Genomic DNA, 17,812 nt, shown 5'->3' with positions numbered 1-17,812 from the left:
CCCAGCGGCAGATTCAGGATTTTAGTGCAATAGTGTGAGACTCCAACCAGAAAATAGTTGGGTCAGCCTCGCAGCGGGATCCCGATACTGAAGGAGCTCCTGCAGTTATATTTTAACAACTGATATCCATAAATCTGTTGATATCTCTTTCACTAAGTCTGATATCAGACAATCTTCATTATCTCATCATTCTTTCGAGTAGAAATGAAGGCTACGTTTGTACGCCGCCAGTAATTTTGTGGGAAGAGATTCAGCTGAAGCATCCCCGCTTGTCCTTGTTTCGGATCAGACCTCCAACCTATGTAAGCTCCCTTCTGCTAAAAGCAAAAATAAAACGATTGGATCTTGGAAAACAAGCATAGGAAGTAGCGCTAGGATTGCCTGGACCCCACTCCCTTTTCTTGGCCCTGGTCTCTCAGCTCACTCGAATGGCTGAGAGGGAACGGACGTGACTTAAAAAGGAGGCTGGGCACGTAGATAAGCAACTTACTTAGTAGATTGTGGAAAGGCCGAATAACCAATCATACCGTTCCATAGTGGCACAGGCCGTTCTCGGGGTCGGGGGATAGAAAAGGAAGAAGGAGATAGAAGGATGATCTCACTTTACCAGCCCCAGCATCTCTAAGCTTAATCTTCTTAAGGTGTTTGCACATTCCTGCCCAACCATACTAGCTTCTTGGGAGTCTCTGACCTGCTATAGACAGCATTCACTGAGAAGCATAATTGAAAGCAGGCCATGAGCGCTCCCGACTACGCCTTGGCAAATTACTTTTCTGAACCCATAGGTTACCCACCAAGATCACTAAGCAAGGCAGACTCGCCAGGCATAAAACAAAGTCTATAGAGGATATCTTTTTGCCTAGACCAGTCAGGGCTACTATCAATCTAGTTAATGTGGCGCTCTGGTTGATTCAAATATACCTAAGCTTTTAATGGATGGTTAGCTCGGGATACCAGTCTTTTACTAAATAGCCTATCAGTCAATCTCCAGAATATTCACTGCTTCAAGCGCACTAGGTGTGAGAGTCTGGAATCTACTATATAGACAAACAGGAGCCTGAAGTACGTACTTCTAGTCATAATTATATTTTACATAAGAAAAGTCATTATATCATAGATTCTATATAACATCTATCTCTATAAAATAAGCTATTAAAGATTGTCAAGACGTAGAGAAAAACGTATGTGTATTCAATCTATCTAGAATTCAAAAAGGCGGGTGGTTTAGAACTGAAGAAGTGGTGGTCGGAAACCACGCAAGGAAGAAGAGGTGGCGGAGGGGCAGCTGACACCTGCCTGACTGCAGTAAATGTCTTAGCATAAATCTTTATTCAAAAGGCTGCTAACTGTGCCTGTACAATATCGAATATACGTAGTAAATATACAGACTTTCTTGATAAGCTTATGTCATCGTAGTTTCCAGGATCTTGTAAGGAGCACTTGTTTTAGTGAACTGGGTGCCAACCAAGAATGCCTGGCTTAGTCGCTGTTGGTCACATTTCAGGTTTCGCGTTGCTCACCTACGATCTCATCAATTATGACCCCCGGGGCGCACTAGGCTGATGTTGAGTGGAGTTTGTCCGTTGTCGATCGCCCCCCACCTCAGGTTGAGTGTGTCTCCTGTCCTGAATTCGTTTTGTGTGAAGTTATAGAATGTCCTAGGTTTGCAGTTAACAAGGCCGTGTGTGGACATTACTAGCCTCCACAGTGGGTAGTCGCTCGGGCCAGGCTCTAGAATAGGGTTCGTCGCTCATGACGGGGGAAAGGCCTCGAAATGATATCCAGATCATTAAGCCGGCCGGCTAAGCCCATGGAGACAGAGTATGACAATACTTCTAATATTAGTCGGTTCTTGATTAATGCAGACATCCAGGTTCGTTTGATATTCGCCAATCAGACTCTCAATATTGAGCAGAATGTCTGGTCTGCGTGACGCGGGCTTAAAACTCCGACATCAGCTTGTGCTACTCAAAAGGGGGGTGTCTCCTCACACGGCCGCTTCAGCCCGCGCTGGGCTCAGAACATCCCTGCGGCTGTTTGGAAGACATCACAATAATTGGTGGTCGAGGTCGATCACTACTCTTGTCAATCAGCCGGTTCGCACACGGCCCTACGCCGTCCGTGCCGGACTGAGTCCGTTCTGCGACGGTCCGTTGCTGTAAGCGCCGGTTGGCTTAGATTGTGGTTCCGGCTGCGTTAGTGCTACACTGCCAATTTATAGCACTCACATCTCAATCAAGCAAACATGTTTAGCGTCAGGAACTGCGAGCTGGTGCTTTACTCATACGGGCATGGGTCATCCGCAGATTAATTGGACTCGCTGGGTGATTGCCTGGGCACTGCGGAAAATAGAAAAGCGTTATGATCCCCGCTGCGTCAATTCACCCATTGTCATGACTGCGCCATGCGCAACCTTTCAGGACTTTCTTATTCTTATTTATCTTCACCTGAGACATGACTTCTCCAGCCTCTCATTAAATCACTACAATGGCAGCCCTCCGATCACAACATCGGCGACGGATCGCTCTAATCATACTAGGAATACTTGCCGTTTTCACCTGGACTTTCGCAGCGTCACGATCGCAAAGTGCCAACAGAGCTACCAGCCATGAACAATTCTGGTCTGAGTTTTACCCTATACTCATGGCCTCAGAGCCCTACTCCAATTCTCCAACAAGAGTCGCAAACGCCGATTCTGTGGGATTCGACCCCAAGAACACCGATCCGCTACCTGACCTCCTGCGCCTCTCCAAAGAGGACGTCTACGCCATGAGACTCTCACACAGCAAGTTCGTCGGCTTGATTGATCAAATTCCACCGAGCCTACACTACCAACCACACACTCGCGGCCTTGTCTCGACAGCCGGCGGGTCTTACCTCCCCGTCCTCGTTATCTCCCTGCGAATGCTTCGCCGAAGTGGCTCGACGCTCCCGATGGAAGTCTTCCTCGCCAGCTGGGATGAGTACGATGGTTATGTGTGTCAAGTTGTACTTCCTTCTCTGAACGCGCAATGTATCGTTCTGTCCGAGATTCTCGACGCCATTCCCGACAGCAGGTCCATCGAGAAATATCAATACAAAGTCTTTGCCATGATGTTCTCCTCATTCGAGGAGATCCTCTTCCTAGACGCAGATGCATTTGCTCTTGAGGACCCGGAAGTGTTATTTAGATCTGAACCTTTTATTTCAAAAGGTCTAGTCACCTGGCCGGACTTCTGGCGACCAACCACATCACCACTATACTACAAGATTGTATCACAGGATGAAACCGCACCCGGCAAAAACAAAAAGCAGCGCCAACACCAACACCAACAAAATCCCGCTACAATTCGCCAATCCACAGAATCCGGCGAGCTTCTCCTCTCCAAACGAACCCACACACGCACCCTCCTCCTCGCCGCATACTACAACTTCTACGGCCCCAGTCACTACTACCCTCTCCTTTCACAAGGCGCCGCCGGCGAAGGAGACAAGGAGACCTTCATCGCAGCAGCAATCGCCCTCAACGAGCCCTTCTACCAAGTCAGCGAGCCCATCCGCGCAGTGGGTAGAGGAACGCCCGATGGCTTTGCAGGGTCCACAATGGTCCAATACAATCCAATAGAAGATTATGCGTTGACCAAGAAAGGCGAGTGGCGCGTCCGGGGCGCATCCGTACCATCCCCACATCCATTCTTTGTCCATGTCAACTTCCCCAAATTCAATCCGGCTACGGTGTTTCATGATAACGGGCCTGTCGTTGATGAGCGAGGGAGGTATACGCGGGCGTGGACGGCGCCGGATGATGTGGTGGAGGCATTTGGGGGGAAGAAGACGGAGAAGGCGTATTGGAAAGAAATTTTGTGGACGGCGTGTGCGCTGGAGGGTAAGAGCATTAGTTGGAAGGGGAGGGATGATATTTGTTCCAAGACGGCGGATTATTGGAGTTCGGTTTTTGAGGGGATGGAGGGGGTGGGTCTTGCTTAGGGGGTTTAATAGCATAGTAGTACCTACTGAGTACTAGTTGTCCATGAAGTCTTGTGCTGGTTACAAGAGGTGAATGGGTTGTATATAGCATGGAATATGTTCGGGTGTTTGTAATTGATGTCTTATAAGGTCACTACTGTGGACTTGTTTTATAACCCGTTTTTTATTTACGGAATCTGGAGAGTGCCTTTTACATGAGGTTTCATAGATACTGCTATTAGATACTATGACTGATGCTCTTTCGAGCGTCTAACATAAAAAATTAAGAGGAATTACCGGTCATCTTGACAAGAGGTGGATTTGATAGGCCGCTACAGTTGATCATGCTGTCTATATATTCTATAGCTTGGCTTCTATCAAGACTACTAAGTAAGCTTATTGAATGGCTTACTGGACAGCTACTACTAGATTTTGAAATGGTAATATATATTACAATGGTGCTACGGCATATATCTAAGTACCAAGCCGACTATATGCTACATACTACCTAGTGATAGGTAATAGTATATATGCGACACAATGACACAATCACTAATTTGTACCATACATAATCACAAGTTACTATAAACCAAGCCTGCATTCTGGCCTAGCAGGGCAAATATATGAATGCTCTATAGACAGTATGAGTAATGGAATGATTCGTATATGACAAGCGGAATATAGTACATTTTGTTATCAAAAGTGAATCATGGCTCTATAGCTTCAATTGGATGTTATCCTTCTGAATAGTAATCCTGAAGGTATCGTTATTTGGCAGAACATTCTTCACAAATGAATACTTGGGTACTAATTCCTACCTCGGCGTGACATGCTTTAACTTAATTCCAATTGCTATAGGTTATCATACGCAGCATTCGAGATTGATCATACCAAGTGTCTGCGAAATTGGACGACCTACTAATTGAAGTTCTTCCTTTGATCTTGTTGGTATATACTTGCGTGTGTACCTGCCAGCTGACATTCCTCAACCTACTCAATAGACTACCCTATCATCCTATTAATATATAGCAAGATTAAGTAGTACCTTCGTATTTCAACCCCAACCGGTCCTTATTCATTAAAATACGCTCTACTTATTCCAATTCCGTCTAGACCACTCATAGCTACGATGTCCTTTTCATCCTTCAATTTCAACACCACTAACAGCAGCAGCAGTAGTAGAAATTACTCTCTACGCGTACGTCATACCAGCCATGCACGTCAGGAATGGGCATGTCAGTAGTAAAAGCTACGAGTAGAGTAGATCTAAGCTTCAGCATTCCTCCGCCGTTACAGAATCCCATCAAACATCAGTTGATCGACTCTATACCTACCTGACTCATCACCTTAAAATTGTCGGGCTGACATACCAGCGCTGCGAAATTATCCGCGCCAATCAAGGACAAGTATTCACAGATGTCCGGATTTAGTAGTTAGTAGACGTTGTCGCATGCGGACATGAAACAACTTGATGGGAGGTTTGATAATTCCCTTCCCCTTCAACGCCCCCGTTCCTCCCCCGTTACCTCCCCATCATATACGGGAGGAATGCGGGCTGGCCGTTAACGGAAAGGGGGAGAAAGGGAGGGAGGGAGGGGCCGAACCGAGGAGAATGGACGGTCAGGTCAGTCAGCGACTTCGGTCGGTCAGCTAGTCATTTTATAAATTAGATAGTTAACTAGCTAGTCAGGTATGTAAGTAATTATGAAGATGCCCGTGCGTGATGGGGGTGGAAAGCAAACAGGTAATTTTAAGCCTCTCTTTTTGTCTGCCCGGTTTGGAGAGGGGCAGACCACTAGGTTAGGTATGGGTCGGCGGCTGTTGGACTAACATGTCGCTTACTGGATTGGTAAGGGTAGAGTTGTGTGTGTGTATGCTCTGCGGGGCTCGGGGACTGAACGCTGAATGCTAGACTAGGGAATGAGAGACAGAGAGAGGATACTACTCCGTAGTCCCCGAGACATCATGGGAAGAAAAAACCACCACGCACACCTGCTCCGTGCTTTTAGGCAACAGATCCCGGGAAGCGAAAAGCAGCACTAGGGGAAGTCGGGAGTGGGAGTGGGATGCGCTTTTCACGGCGCGCCGGATCCGACGAGGCCGGTTAGATAGGTAGACTGGATGCTATTCACGGGTGTACTTAAGTAGACACTATTGGAAACCAAATGGGGCAGATCTAGTCGGAGATCGTTAAAGGCTGACTGAGTGACGGAGTATTCCGTCGCCGGAGAAAGGAAAAAAAGAGGAGTCAGAGAGTCATGACCCTGCAGTGGAATTCGGTGCGAGGTATTTAGTCGTACGATGGATCCAAAAGTGATAAGCAAATGTGATGACCAAAGCGCATGCTGCTGGGGGAGTTATTCGGTCGGAAATGTATCAACCACCCCCGGCACATCTGATGCAGCAACAGACATAACTACAGTACAGTATTTACTGTGTTGTGATGCAGGTCAGTGACTTGGCTGGCTACACCTACCCCTATCAGTGGCTCTGGGAAGTGCTTTAGTGTAGGATGGATGCTTGTTTAGCGTCGGCGGTAAGTCTCGACTCAGTCGGATACTTGCCTAATTGGGCAAGGCGTGGGCGTGCCTGGCTCTCGGACGGTCGAATAACGGCACTCCATCGCCATTCGGCCTATCATTGCTGTGGCTGAGTTGGGTTGGACCAATGGCAAGGATGATATGCACGGATCATCCGCGGGTCCGTCCTGGTCTTTTCCCGGTCGGGTCTAGACGAGGTTGCACAACTGGCAGTAAGTAAGTAGTCTAGCACAAGCAGGTACCTCGCCCATTGTGAGGCAGGAGTCAGGTACGAGGGAAGTACGCTGTGTGTACCTGCATATACGGTATCCAGTCGATCAATGTGGTAAGATGGAAAAAAGAAATTATACTCCGTCTTCAACCTCCAGATGCATGCTTGTCTCTCTCTTTTACTTTCTTTTTTTTTTTTCTCTCGGCTTTCACTATCCCCGGATTTGTCTTGCCCTACCGTAATAATAGCACCCGTTCATGTGTTCGTAGGAAGGTGCCAACGATTAATTAATTTAATAAATTAATAGATTCGGCGATAGAATCCAGATGGAAGACTAGCCCCCGACTAACCGCCTCAGTAGTCTGTAGTCTGTACAAGTCAGCACGAGTGCCGAACAACGCTTCTCCACCCCCCCCCCCCCCCCCCTAGCGCTGTCATCCGCAGTGGTCCAATCAGGACTTATGTGATGGCGAGAGGGGCGGGTACCTGGACCGAATCACCAGGGATAATGGTGGAAGTGGTCGGCACGGGCGGAGTGCAGCGCCAAAGATCAGTGAGTGATTTGCGCTGAACGACAGAAATATGGGTAGAAAAGCGAGGGGGATCAAAGTAAATACGGAAGAAAATCGAGGCCAAAGGATATTAATAGAAACCCAGCACGTCGACAGCTCCGGGATTACGGTTGTACCTGAGAGGGTGTAAGATTGGGAGGCCACTCATACGGCTGGCCAGAAAGGCAAAATGAGGTCAGTCACCTGCTGGAAGCGGTAAAGTCCCTGATCCTCTTTCTGTGGACAATGGCCGGAGAGGCCCGAACTGCCCTTACCCAAGTCTCCCACCAGCGCCAACCTCTTCCCACTCGCGCCCTGAATTGTGCGGTTCGCCATCCATGGTTCCAATCCTGAAGCTGTTATGGGTAAAGCAATCAGTTAGTCAGGACTCAGAAGTGTCCCCTTTCCCACCCATGGTGATGCGGTGCCCGGTGACGGAACCACGGCCCTGGTTCTGCGGTTCGATTCAGGAACCGGGTCGAGTGGCAGGTCGCTTCTTGGGGTAGGTTTCTTGGCTCCGCCTCTTTTTTGTCCTCTTTTCTTTTTTTCCTTCCCTCTTCCCTTCTCTTGATTTTTTTTCTTTACTTCTTTTCGCTTTGCTTTCCGGTCCTGATTCGGCAAAATTATGAGGTCACTCCACCACCTGAAACCCTTTTGTAGCTTGTCAATCGTCGGGCGCTTATGCGATCCCGTCCGGGCTTTGGAACGGTCCAGGTCACGTTGTGTCTGGTTCGCTACCCCTGGTTGTATCCGTAGTCCGATCGCTCGGTGGGTTCGCCTGCACGATGTTTCTGGAGGCATGGAGGTAGACAATACATGACTTAGTTGCTGGTCCCTACATAATTGCATCTAGAAATGACTGGGATCGCGAGCATGGTAGCTATTTATGGCTATAGATGGTCGAAGGGGATGATGCTCCGATTCGGCTGGGTTGGTCGTTGCCTTGCTTAGGCACACAGTTCCGAGTTTCCTATGCTGGGTATCTTCTGCTGAAGCGACGCAGAGTGACTGACTACGGAGGGGGAAAGTACGAGCAGAACCTAATCCATCCTGAGGTCGCAGTCTTCAACGTCCACATCCATGCAGAAAGGCACGGATGAGAATGCTTATTGGATGGCTGGAATCCCAAACAACAACGTCGGGCAGCAGGTGCAGATGCCGCGACTGGATGCAGGGGCTAAAACAAGGCGGTGGGTGTGGGTGGAGGGCGGTGGTGGTCTTGTAACATTCTGGTCCTGCTTCAAGCCATGTGAAATTCTGTAACAACCCAGATGTTTTATCCCCTCCGGATGGAGTAGTAGCAGCAGCATATCCTGACCATAAAAATCTCATTTCGATCAACAATGTCTAGATCGTGGGAGAATAAATACTCAAAGGATTTGGTTGATCCTGAGAGATGTGAATTAGAGGAAAGGGAAAAGAGGATTGATTTTCAATGCTCTGAGTGAATTGAGCTACGGTGATTACTTACTCCTTGACTCACAACTACTACTACTTCTTGGAGCTGCCTCGCCAAAAAAATTCTATACCAGGAAAATTACATCGATCATTAATAATAAAAGAAACAAATAATCCGAAAAGGAAATAATAGGAAAAAGGAAAAGGGAATAAAAGGGCAGAAAAAAATAAAAAGGAAAAAAAGAGAGGCGGCCAGCCCCACGGAGAAAGTCAGGAACAGCCGGTGCCAAAACAGTCCAGCGCCAACTACTGAACCCGCTAACCACTTTGGGCCCTCCCCCATCCCATCTCCTGACCGTCGCGCTCGCTCGCTTTCTCCTCTGCCTCCTCCACCCGTTTGTCTCTTCTTCTTCCCTTCTTCTTCTTTCCTCCCTTTCCCTTCCTTCCCACCGACCATCTTCGCATCTTTCTTTCCTTTCCCATTCACTCTTTTTTGTGTTTTTCACCCCTTCCATTCTTTCTTTCAACTACATTCGCTCGCTTCAGTCGATCGTTTCACTCTTTCACGATCTATTTCTCAATCTAGCTGTATCTTCGCTTACCTCAGGGCCGCCCATTGACGCAGACCTTCGCCATTACCAAACACCGGCCCCCCTCCGAATCTGTACCGATCTACTTTTGATATCTCAATCTCACGTACAGCCTCCCCCATTACGGTTGCGAAGAGCAAGGATCATATTTCCCTTCCAAGCTGCCTAGGTCAGCTGTTTATATTATTCCCACGACATTTGATTGCCCTCTCATCCCGACGCTTCTGCGACGCGCTCATCTTCTCTCTTGCGCTTTGCTTCATCGGAACTCTCGACTCTCGACGTGTTTCCAGCCAAAGCGCTTCCATTCGTTTGACATTATCCGCATTCTCTGGCGCTTGACGCTGCTTCAGAGATCCGGAAACTCCCCTCCCCAATCCTCATTGACTGTCGGCCGGATCGTCACACCACCCATACTCCTTTTCCTTCCACGGAATCTCCTTTCTACGAACTTGGTCGTATCGCATTTCCTACCATTCAACTTCACTCAATCCCTGCAAACATGTCTTCGACAGACACTCCTGACCCTTCGACTACGTCGAACTCTTCCTCCAACACCGCTTCTACCATGACTTCGTCTTCGTCGACTACTTCGAGCCCGTCCCCGGCCATGTCCAATTCAACCACGGCCGCCTCCGCTTCAGCACGTCGACCTCAGCGGAAGAGCACGCTGACCCAGCAGCAGAAGAACAACAAGCGCCAACGGGCGACTCAGGATCAACTGGTCACCCTCGAATTGGAATTCAACAAGAACCCGACTCCCACGGCAGCCACGCGCGAAAGAATCGCCCAAGAAATCAACATGACTGAGCGGTCCGTCCAGATCTGGTTCCAAAACAGGTTTGTGATCCTTACTGTCATTCCTTACCTGCTGCTAACCGAATCCGTAGACGCGCAAAAATAAAGATGCTTGCTAAGAAGAGCATCGAAACGGGTGAAGGCTGTGATTCTATTCCCGAGTCGATGCGCCAGTACCTGGCCATGCAATTCGACCCCACTAAGCCCGGTGCAAGGGACCCCTTTGGGCGCACGGGTGGATACGGAACCGGTGGTGTTTATCCCCATGAGTCGGCTCCTTCTGGCAAAGTTGGTACGTTTAAATCTGCTATTGCTATTTTGCGATGAATACTGACAATCACAGTTATTCATCACTTCACCTGTCGTTCCTTGACTATCGGTAGCTGGCGACGTATCGGACAGAACGCGATGGATCTGGTGGTATTCTATTCCCCTGAGAAGGCCTGCATGACGTACTACATCAACAACGATTCTGCTGGATACAAGATCGAGTACCCGTTTGCCTACATCAAGAACATCACACTGGAGTCGGGCGACCAGACTCCTCAGGCAAACGGTGCGCCCCCGCGACCTGGCGGTCTTGTCGTTGAGCTGAACCGTCCCCCGCTGTTCTACATGGACTCCTCCAACTCTGGCGGATTCTACCAGTGTGGTGACTTCACCGAGGATCAGCAGGCAAGCCAAATCCTGGTCCACCATCTCGGGGGACATCCCAAGGTTCTCAGCGTGCAACTTGCCAAGCTAGTGTCCCTGGAGTCCTTCCAGAACCGCCTTGCGTACAACAACTTTGCCATGAACCCGCCCATGTCTCCTCCGTTTATCCAGCGTCCTGCATCGCAGCCGAATCAATTCGCTCCGGCCTTCTTGAGCGTGTTCCCCGAGAGCCATGCTCACCTGAACATTCCCGCGATGCGCGGACACAAGCGCCAGAGGAGTCGCTCAGTTCCGGTAGCTGTCGACTTCTCTGCCATGCAGGCTCCTCTTGCCCACTATAACATGCCCCAGACTCCGGCTCAGTTCAACCATGCGGATACGGGTATCTTTGCTCCCGTTCCCCAGTCGACTCATCCTTTGGCTGTCAACCTTCGGATAGATACCTCTGCCTCCTATGGGTTCGACCCGCGGACACACCCCATGTCTGCTACCACGACAGCTTCCCCATCAGACTTTGCCAGCCCTGGGCTTTTCAGCACTGGAGCCGGCGGTGACTCAACTCCTGTTGCTACCAACATGGGGACCCCCTTCAACCTTCCCTTCGTCTCGCCCGCTGTTGACTCAACCGTGGCGTCCCAAGCATCTTATTCTAACGTCAGTCATGCCGATCCTATGATTGCGAACCATTCTCCTCCATTGTCGAACATCTCGCACGCTCCCCAAGATATGTACGGTCTGGGTAACGAACATCAGCCCAACTACACGGATGATGGCATGTCCATGAATGGGATTTATCCCAAGCATAACATGAACTTCGCTGTTCCGGCTTCTATGGGTCTTGAGACCAACACATACGATCTACCCATGCAGCCCATGTCCGGCCATACATCCCCCGGGGTCCATGGCGATTTCCAGAGCCTGAGCCTGGAGAACGTTGATCCCAACGGCATGGCCCCTGGCTCCTGAAGCCAGAACATGCTATGACCCGTATTGACGTTGGCTGTCTTCGGCCATCGGCCTAGCCATATCTCTATCTACCCTTGGGTAGCACCGCACATTGGCGCGGATCTTCAAATCTCCGCATCTTCAATGTTTCGAATTTTCCTGGCCACTGGTCTCGAGTACCTCCACTCGGACTGATGAGATACCCAGACATCCGCGTGATGTATGGCCAATCGACGATGACGGGAGGATGTATCCTTTCTTGATTATGTTCTCAGCGTCTTCTGTATTAATAACCTTCTCCGGGGCTGGTCCTGAGCGTTCATTCGCATTTCTCATTTCCCAGCAGGCTAGCTGGGCTTTTCATCTTCTTCTCTGCCCTGACCATTTTTCTTTTCATTTTGTTTATACCTGGCCAGGGTTTAACGTGGTTATGCCAGAAAGTCAGACAGATGGCGACATTCGGTTATTTTCTTGGATTCTTCTGGGTTGGCGGGTTAGGAATCGTTTGCTCATTTCCCTTTGTGATGGTTATTTATCGTCCTGAGATTGGCGTCTGCATATTTTGCTTGAAGCAATCCTGTCATGTAGCACATTGATAATGGTGCCACTATCGAGGCGGAGCTGAGACAACCTCCGTCCGGATTGTGCGCACGGCTGATATGGAGACATTTCTCAGGTCCAACCTGAACCATGAAACACCACCAACTGCCCCACGCGCTGTTCGTAGCGAATACATTCATAAAACAGTAGTGTCAATCTATCGACTCGCGCATAGTTACAGTAGTATACAGGGGTATCGTATTATAATCAACCAGATAATTCAACCAAAAACTTCCTACCGATTCTCCCACCCCTTCGGCACCGGCGCCTTCAACCCCCTCGACTCCCTCAAATACTTCTCAACCCAAACCTCCATCTTCTCCAACAAATTCATCTCCCTGCCCCCCTCAGTCACACCATCCCGACACCAAACACTCCACGACCCCATCTCCACCGCCATCAACACATCCGTCCCCAACCGATCCCCCACCACCGCAATCTCATCCGCGCGACTCACCACCCCCCTCTCCCGGAACCACTCCAGCACCTCCCTCCCACAAAACGGCTTCTTCTCGCTCCCCTCAGGAAGCCGAAACACGGGTATCCGCAGCTTCCCCAGCTCCTTCTCCAGCTCGCGCACCTCTGCATCATACCGCGGGTGACTCCCCGCGCGGTTCGAGACGATCAGGATCGAGTTATCTGCCGTGAAGGGGGACGTTGGGGACGTGCGTAGCGAATGCAGCTTCGATAGGATCTCGGATGGGAAAGAGGTGGTTTTCGGGTGGCAGAGTGTGTTGTCTTTGTCCAGGACGAGGGCCCGGATGGCCGGGGGTTTTTGGGCGTTGGGGTGGACTGCTGGGCCGAGGTTTTCGGGTAGGTGGGTGATTGTTGGGATGGTGAGGTGGGGGAGGAAGTTGGACGGGGTTTTTAGGAGGGTTGAGACGGCCAGGTTGAAGGCGCGGAGGTTGCTGTTGGGGGGTTGCATGGCGGATTTGGGAGGAGGATTTGGGAGGAGGTGGTGGTGTTGTTTAGTGGGGTATGGTTTTAGTAGTGTGGTGGTTTGTAGATCTTAATGCATAGTAGATCTAGATCTATTGTTTGAGGGGTGGGAAGTGAGAAGAGAATTGGTGCTTAATGTGTATCAGATTAATTGCTGGAATGGAAGCAATGAATAGATGATAGGAAGGATAAAATGGGAAGAAAGAAGACTAGTCTTGGCCGAGAAGTCTCCCGCACCGCAGAGCCGCAAAACTCTCCGCCGGCGGATCGCACGCGCCAGACACAAGACAACCTTCCCTTCCCTTGCCATTCTGTCTTCGTTTGACTGATTTAACACGCCTTTGAATAATAGTCAAGCTTCTTTTTCAGCTTGCTTTATATTACCTTCTCCGACTTTCATTCTCTTTTCCTCCACGGCTTCGCTAGAATCTCTCACATTCCGCAATGGGCAAGTTGACCAGCACGATCGGTATCCCGATCAAGCTTCTTAATGAGGCGCAGGTTGGTTCTATCCTTCCTTTTCTAAGCTATTGGCTTGTTATCTATGTATTGCGATTAAGCTAACGCTGGGATGGTTTGTATAGGGCCACGTCGTCACACTTGAGATCACGTCCGGGGTTGTCTACCGTGGAAAACTCCTAGAGGGTGCGTTCACACCCCTCCTCCTCCTCTGCCTCCTTTACACCTATCCATCCTTTCCAATACAACAATCTCGAATTACTTCCATAACTGACTGGTTCTGCTACAGCTGAGGACAACATGAACGTCCAACTGAAGGATATCACGGTCACCGCGCGCGACGGCCGCGTGTCACATCTTGATCAGGTGTACATTCGGGGAAGCCATGTGAAGTTTTTCATTGTGCCGGATATGCTTAGGTTCGCTACCACCATCTCTCCCTCTTACATGTTTATTGGGCATTGGGGTATGGGCAATGCTAACTCATATCGTATAGGAACGCTCCCATGTTCCGCTCACGAGGCCAGCGCGGTCGCGGTGTCGGTCTTGCTCGTGGTAAGGCCACGGTGCAGAGGGCGAGAGGACAGAGACGGGGTTAAAAAACGATATGGGGATACTAGTGGATGGATGGATGGTGCGGCGTTACTATTTTGTTCTATTCGAGTTGCTTTCTGTGTGTCTCCTTTTTCGTATCTATAAACTTGTCTTGTCTCGTATTGGCTTGGCTGTCTGGGTCGTCGGGTCTGATATCATATTAAATACATTGAGTTGATTGGGTTATTGGATTTCCTGGGGGTGTTGATGGAGGGTATGTGATTGTGGCAGTGCTACTGGGTTTTCGTAGGGTGTACCTTGGGAGGATTAGGGTGTAGTGATGAGACAGATACAGCTAGCTAGCTAGCTGATGTGATAGGTTAATATCAATACCAACGACACGAGCAATATCGAATACATCATTACAACATTGTGAATAACCCAAAGCATAAATTGTATTGCAAGAGGGCATGAAACATGGTAAGGAATATCAACACGAGATCAATCACTACTTACCAAACCACCTCTGAGCTCACTCCGCCGCCCTCCCCGCATCCCGTCCAACTTTCTCTCTCCTCCTCAACTCTTATCCCTTCACGATAAATACACAGCAACCCTACCTACACCACATACCTCGCCGCAAACAAACCCTCCCAAATCAACGACCGAAAATGCCACCCACGACATCCACATCAACATCAACCTCCAAACCAACCCCCATCCCCAACCCCCGCCGCCTCCTCATCCTCACCCCAACCACACACTCCCAATCCATCATCCCACCTCTCCTACACTCCCTGACAGGCACCCCCGTCACCACTCCTCCAACAGCGCCAGCATCAGCGTCACCAACACCAACACCCACCCTCTCCTCCGCCTCCACCATCGCCGCCTCATCCACCACCTCCCTCGCATCCAGCACGACCATCACCACCACATTCGCCGGCTACACCACGCACCCGCCCCTCCACCTCTCAAACAAGTACTACACAGCCGACGTCCCAATCTGGGTAGACGAGATTCCTCTCCAGACCCCCGAACCAACCCCCTCAGCATCCGGAAGCACCATCTCCCCCGCGCAATGGAAAGCCGAGTTCTCCAGCCCCGAAGCGCAAGTCGTGCGGGACGCTATCGGCGCCGTGATGATCTGTTTCCGGAACCCCGTGCAGATGGACCCCGTACCCGGCCAGGAGGAACAACAGCAGGAAGATGATGTGGAAGATAGGGATGATGTGCGCGGGCTGAAGGAGTTCGTGAGGGCTGTTGGAGAAGTGAGGGCGTTGATTGAGGAGGAGAGGGGTGGGGTTGGGGAGGTGCCCGGGTTGGTTGTTTTGGTGGGGGAGAAGACGAAGACAACGGCTTCTGGGAAGGTAGGTGGTGAGGATGAGGGTGAGGATGGGCTGGGTTTGGAGATTGATGAGGTGTTTTCGGAGGGGTGGTGGGAGGATCAGGTTTGTGAGATGGGGTTGATGGGTATGGAGGTTGTGAGGTGGGGTGGGAAGGAGGGAGAAGAGGAGGAGGTGGGGAGGAATCGGTATGGTGGTATGTTCATCTTTTTTCTTTTTGCTTTGCGTTTGGGGGTTATGTGATGGGTAGTGATGGTGTTGCTGACTTATGGGTGTAGAACTACAGGGCATGCGCCGGATTAAAGAGGTCTTGGAGACGCATGATTGGGCTGCGACGGAGGATGCAGAGACAGGGTTACTGAATGATGGGATTGATGACGATCTTGAGCGCGAGCTTTTGGGCTTGGACGATGCAGACAATGGGTTCGATTTGGAGGTGGATGAGCTGCAGCGCGAGATGGTTGGGTTGCGGATGGCGATTGAGCGGGGAGGAGGGGATGGGTTTGATGATGATGACGATGAAGGGGATGAGGAGTTGCGCGTCGATGCGGTCGAGGCGCTGTTGCTTCGCATGAGAGCCATCAAGGGTAGTGATGATTCCGTGTGTCTATAAGTGATGTTGGATGTTTGCTAACATGGTCATTAGATATCAGCGACGAGTTGCCCGAAGCGGAGAGGAAACGGTTTGCAGCAAAGGCCGTGCGTGATATCATGAGAGAGATGTAGTTGCCAAGTATATAGTGTACATTATATTGTGTATTATCATGCCGAGCTTATATCCATCTATACCATAGTACCACTATACCATACACATATACCCACATCTAACCCTTCACACCACTTATCTCCACCCCAATGTATCCATTCAACACACCTATTTCTTGCTCATCGCCTTGCGTCTCTGCTTAATCATATGCGTATACAAAATATACGATCCTAGCCAGATTAGCACACATCCTTCACAATCCCAAACCTCCAACCCCTCCCAAGAACAATGGTATAAACTCACCAGGAACATAAATCCCCAACACCGCAATCAAAAACCACCGATACAACGGACTCACCAACTCCCCGGCGGGCCCCAACGCCTTATACACCATAAGACACTCACTGGAGATACCAAGAGGATAAAGCACATAGAAGGTGTTATACCTGTCCCCCCAAACCACAACATTAGCATCAACACCACCAAACCCCATAAACAAAAAAGAAAAGAGAATCTCACCTCAACCAAGCCCACCACCCCGGCACCCCAACCCCGGACAACTGCAACGCAAAGAACCCATAGCGAATACACTCCGTCACGCCCCACGCGCCCAAACACCCCAAGAAGGCATAATCACCCAGCCCAACAACACCCTCCTGACTTTTCTCCCCCACAATGACACCCTGGAACGGATACATGATCCCCCAAACGAGCAGAATGCGACTAGCGACCTGCATAGCGGTGGTGAGGACAGGCGCGCGCACGAGACGGAGTAGACTGTGGATGATCTCCAGTAGGGCGAGGGATTGGGTTGTTAGGAGGAGGGGGTAGACGTTGGTGAATATTTGGGGGATGGTGGTGGTAGAGGAGAGGAGCTGCGAGAAGCCTCGGATTGTGCATGTTGCCCAGAGGGTGAGGGAGAGGGCGTTGTAGAGGAGGAGGTAGGGGCGAGATAGTCCCATCTTTTCTGGTTGGGTCCCTTGGGGGGTGGTGTATGTATGTATGTATGTACTGTTGTTGTGGTGGTGGTGGAATGGTTGTGGTGAAGGAAAGATGGGAAATTAAGTAGCGTAGCTAGATAAGTAGAAGGGTAGGTAGGGACTAGTGGATCGTTGGGACGCGTCGATCAGTGGTGAGGATTGGTTATGTAATCTCCCCCGGATTTTGTGCCGAGGATGTTTTATGACTGATTTTTGGGCTGTGTGGAATGTGGTGTGGTGGGTTTTATGGTCAATGCTTTTACGATTTTCTAAGGGTCTGCATCTCATACTTTTAATCATGATTCATCCTATAAACACGCTAATCAAGGACACAAATGCAAACACGCAGCTTCATGAAGCGAGAACTAGCCTCCAGCATGAGTCGGCAACGCAGTTGCCCTCGTCGTCCGCTGCCAATCAGGTCGTGACCGTACAATATCATGACATTCGTGATCCTCATCATCGCTATTGTAAATACTGTGCGAGAAAGGTATACCACTGAGAAGGTAAAAGGTTGCTAAATCGGACAGATGCTTCAGGCTAGAGCGGCCCTCCGGGTTCCCACGCCCAGAGAGCCTCGTAAAACAAAGGAATGAAAAGCTTCGTGATGACAAGG

At 50.0% G+C, this 17,812-nt stretch overlaps 6 protein-coding genes across 6 annotated transcripts; 4 read left to right on the top strand and 2 right to left on the bottom strand.

Moving 5' to 3' along the window:
• Positions 1-2,487: 2,487 nt before the first annotated feature.
• AtWU_03095 (alpha-mannosyltransferase) lies at positions 2,488-3,966 on the top strand (the record flags this gene model as incomplete). The annotated part of the gene is made up of 1 exon (XM_035498208.1): positions 2,488-3,966. The coding sequence occupies one exon, from the start codon at positions 2,488-2,490 to the stop codon at positions 3,964-3,966; it is 1,479 nt and encodes a 492-aa protein (XP_035354101.1).
• Positions 3,967-9,737: 5,771 nt separating this feature from the next.
• On the top strand, positions 9,738-11,653 carry AtWU_03094 (homeobox domain-containing protein; the record flags this gene model as incomplete). Its single annotated transcript, XM_035498207.1, has 3 exons — positions 9,738-10,075; positions 10,126-10,325; positions 10,377-11,653. 3 exons carry the CDS (start codon positions 9,738-9,740, stop codon positions 11,651-11,653), a joined length of 1,815 nt encoding a protein of 604 aa, XP_035354100.1.
• Positions 11,654-12,467: 814 nt separating this feature from the next.
• On the bottom strand, positions 12,468-13,157 carry AtWU_03093 (phosphatidylglycerophosphatase; the record flags this gene model as incomplete). Its single annotated transcript, XM_035498206.1, has 1 exon — positions 12,468-13,157. One exon carries the CDS (start codon positions 13,155-13,157, stop codon positions 12,468-12,470), a length of 690 nt encoding a protein of 229 aa, XP_035354099.1.
• A 458-nt stretch (positions 13,158-13,615) lies between these two features.
• On the top strand, positions 13,616-14,229 carry AtWU_03092 (putative small nuclear ribonucleoprotein SmD3; the record flags this gene model as incomplete). The annotated part of the gene is made up of 4 exons (XM_035498205.1): positions 13,616-13,672; positions 13,756-13,816; positions 13,920-14,049; positions 14,127-14,229. 4 exons carry the CDS (start codon positions 13,616-13,618, stop codon positions 14,227-14,229), a joined length of 351 nt encoding a protein of 116 aa, XP_035354098.1.
• A 606-nt stretch (positions 14,230-14,835) lies between these two features.
• On the top strand, positions 14,836-16,236 carry AtWU_03091 (adaptin-binding domain-containing protein; the record flags this gene model as incomplete). Its single annotated transcript, XM_035498204.1, has 3 exons — positions 14,836-15,706; positions 15,789-16,097; positions 16,157-16,236. 3 exons carry the CDS (start codon positions 14,836-14,838, stop codon positions 16,234-16,236), a joined length of 1,260 nt encoding a protein of 419 aa, XP_035354097.1.
• A 148-nt stretch (positions 16,237-16,384) lies between these two features.
• AtWU_03090 (protein tyrosine phosphatase-like domain-containing protein) lies at positions 16,385-17,178 on the bottom strand (the record flags this gene model as incomplete). Its single annotated transcript, XM_035498203.1, has 3 exons — positions 16,385-16,446; positions 16,520-16,662; positions 16,736-17,178. 3 exons carry the CDS (start codon positions 17,176-17,178, stop codon positions 16,385-16,387), a joined length of 648 nt encoding a protein of 215 aa, XP_035354096.1.
• Positions 17,179-17,812: the final 634 nt, after the last annotated feature.

The sequence above is a fragment of the Aspergillus tubingensis genome (genome assembly GCF_013340325.1).
Source record: "Aspergillus tubingensis WU-2223L DNA, scaffold_4, whole genome shotgun sequence".
Lineage (NCBI taxonomy): Eukaryota > Fungi > Ascomycota > Eurotiomycetes > Eurotiales > Aspergillaceae > Aspergillus > Aspergillus tubingensis.
The sequence above is the reverse complement of the archived record's forward strand: the minus strand, read 5'-3'. Positions and strand labels throughout refer to the sequence as shown.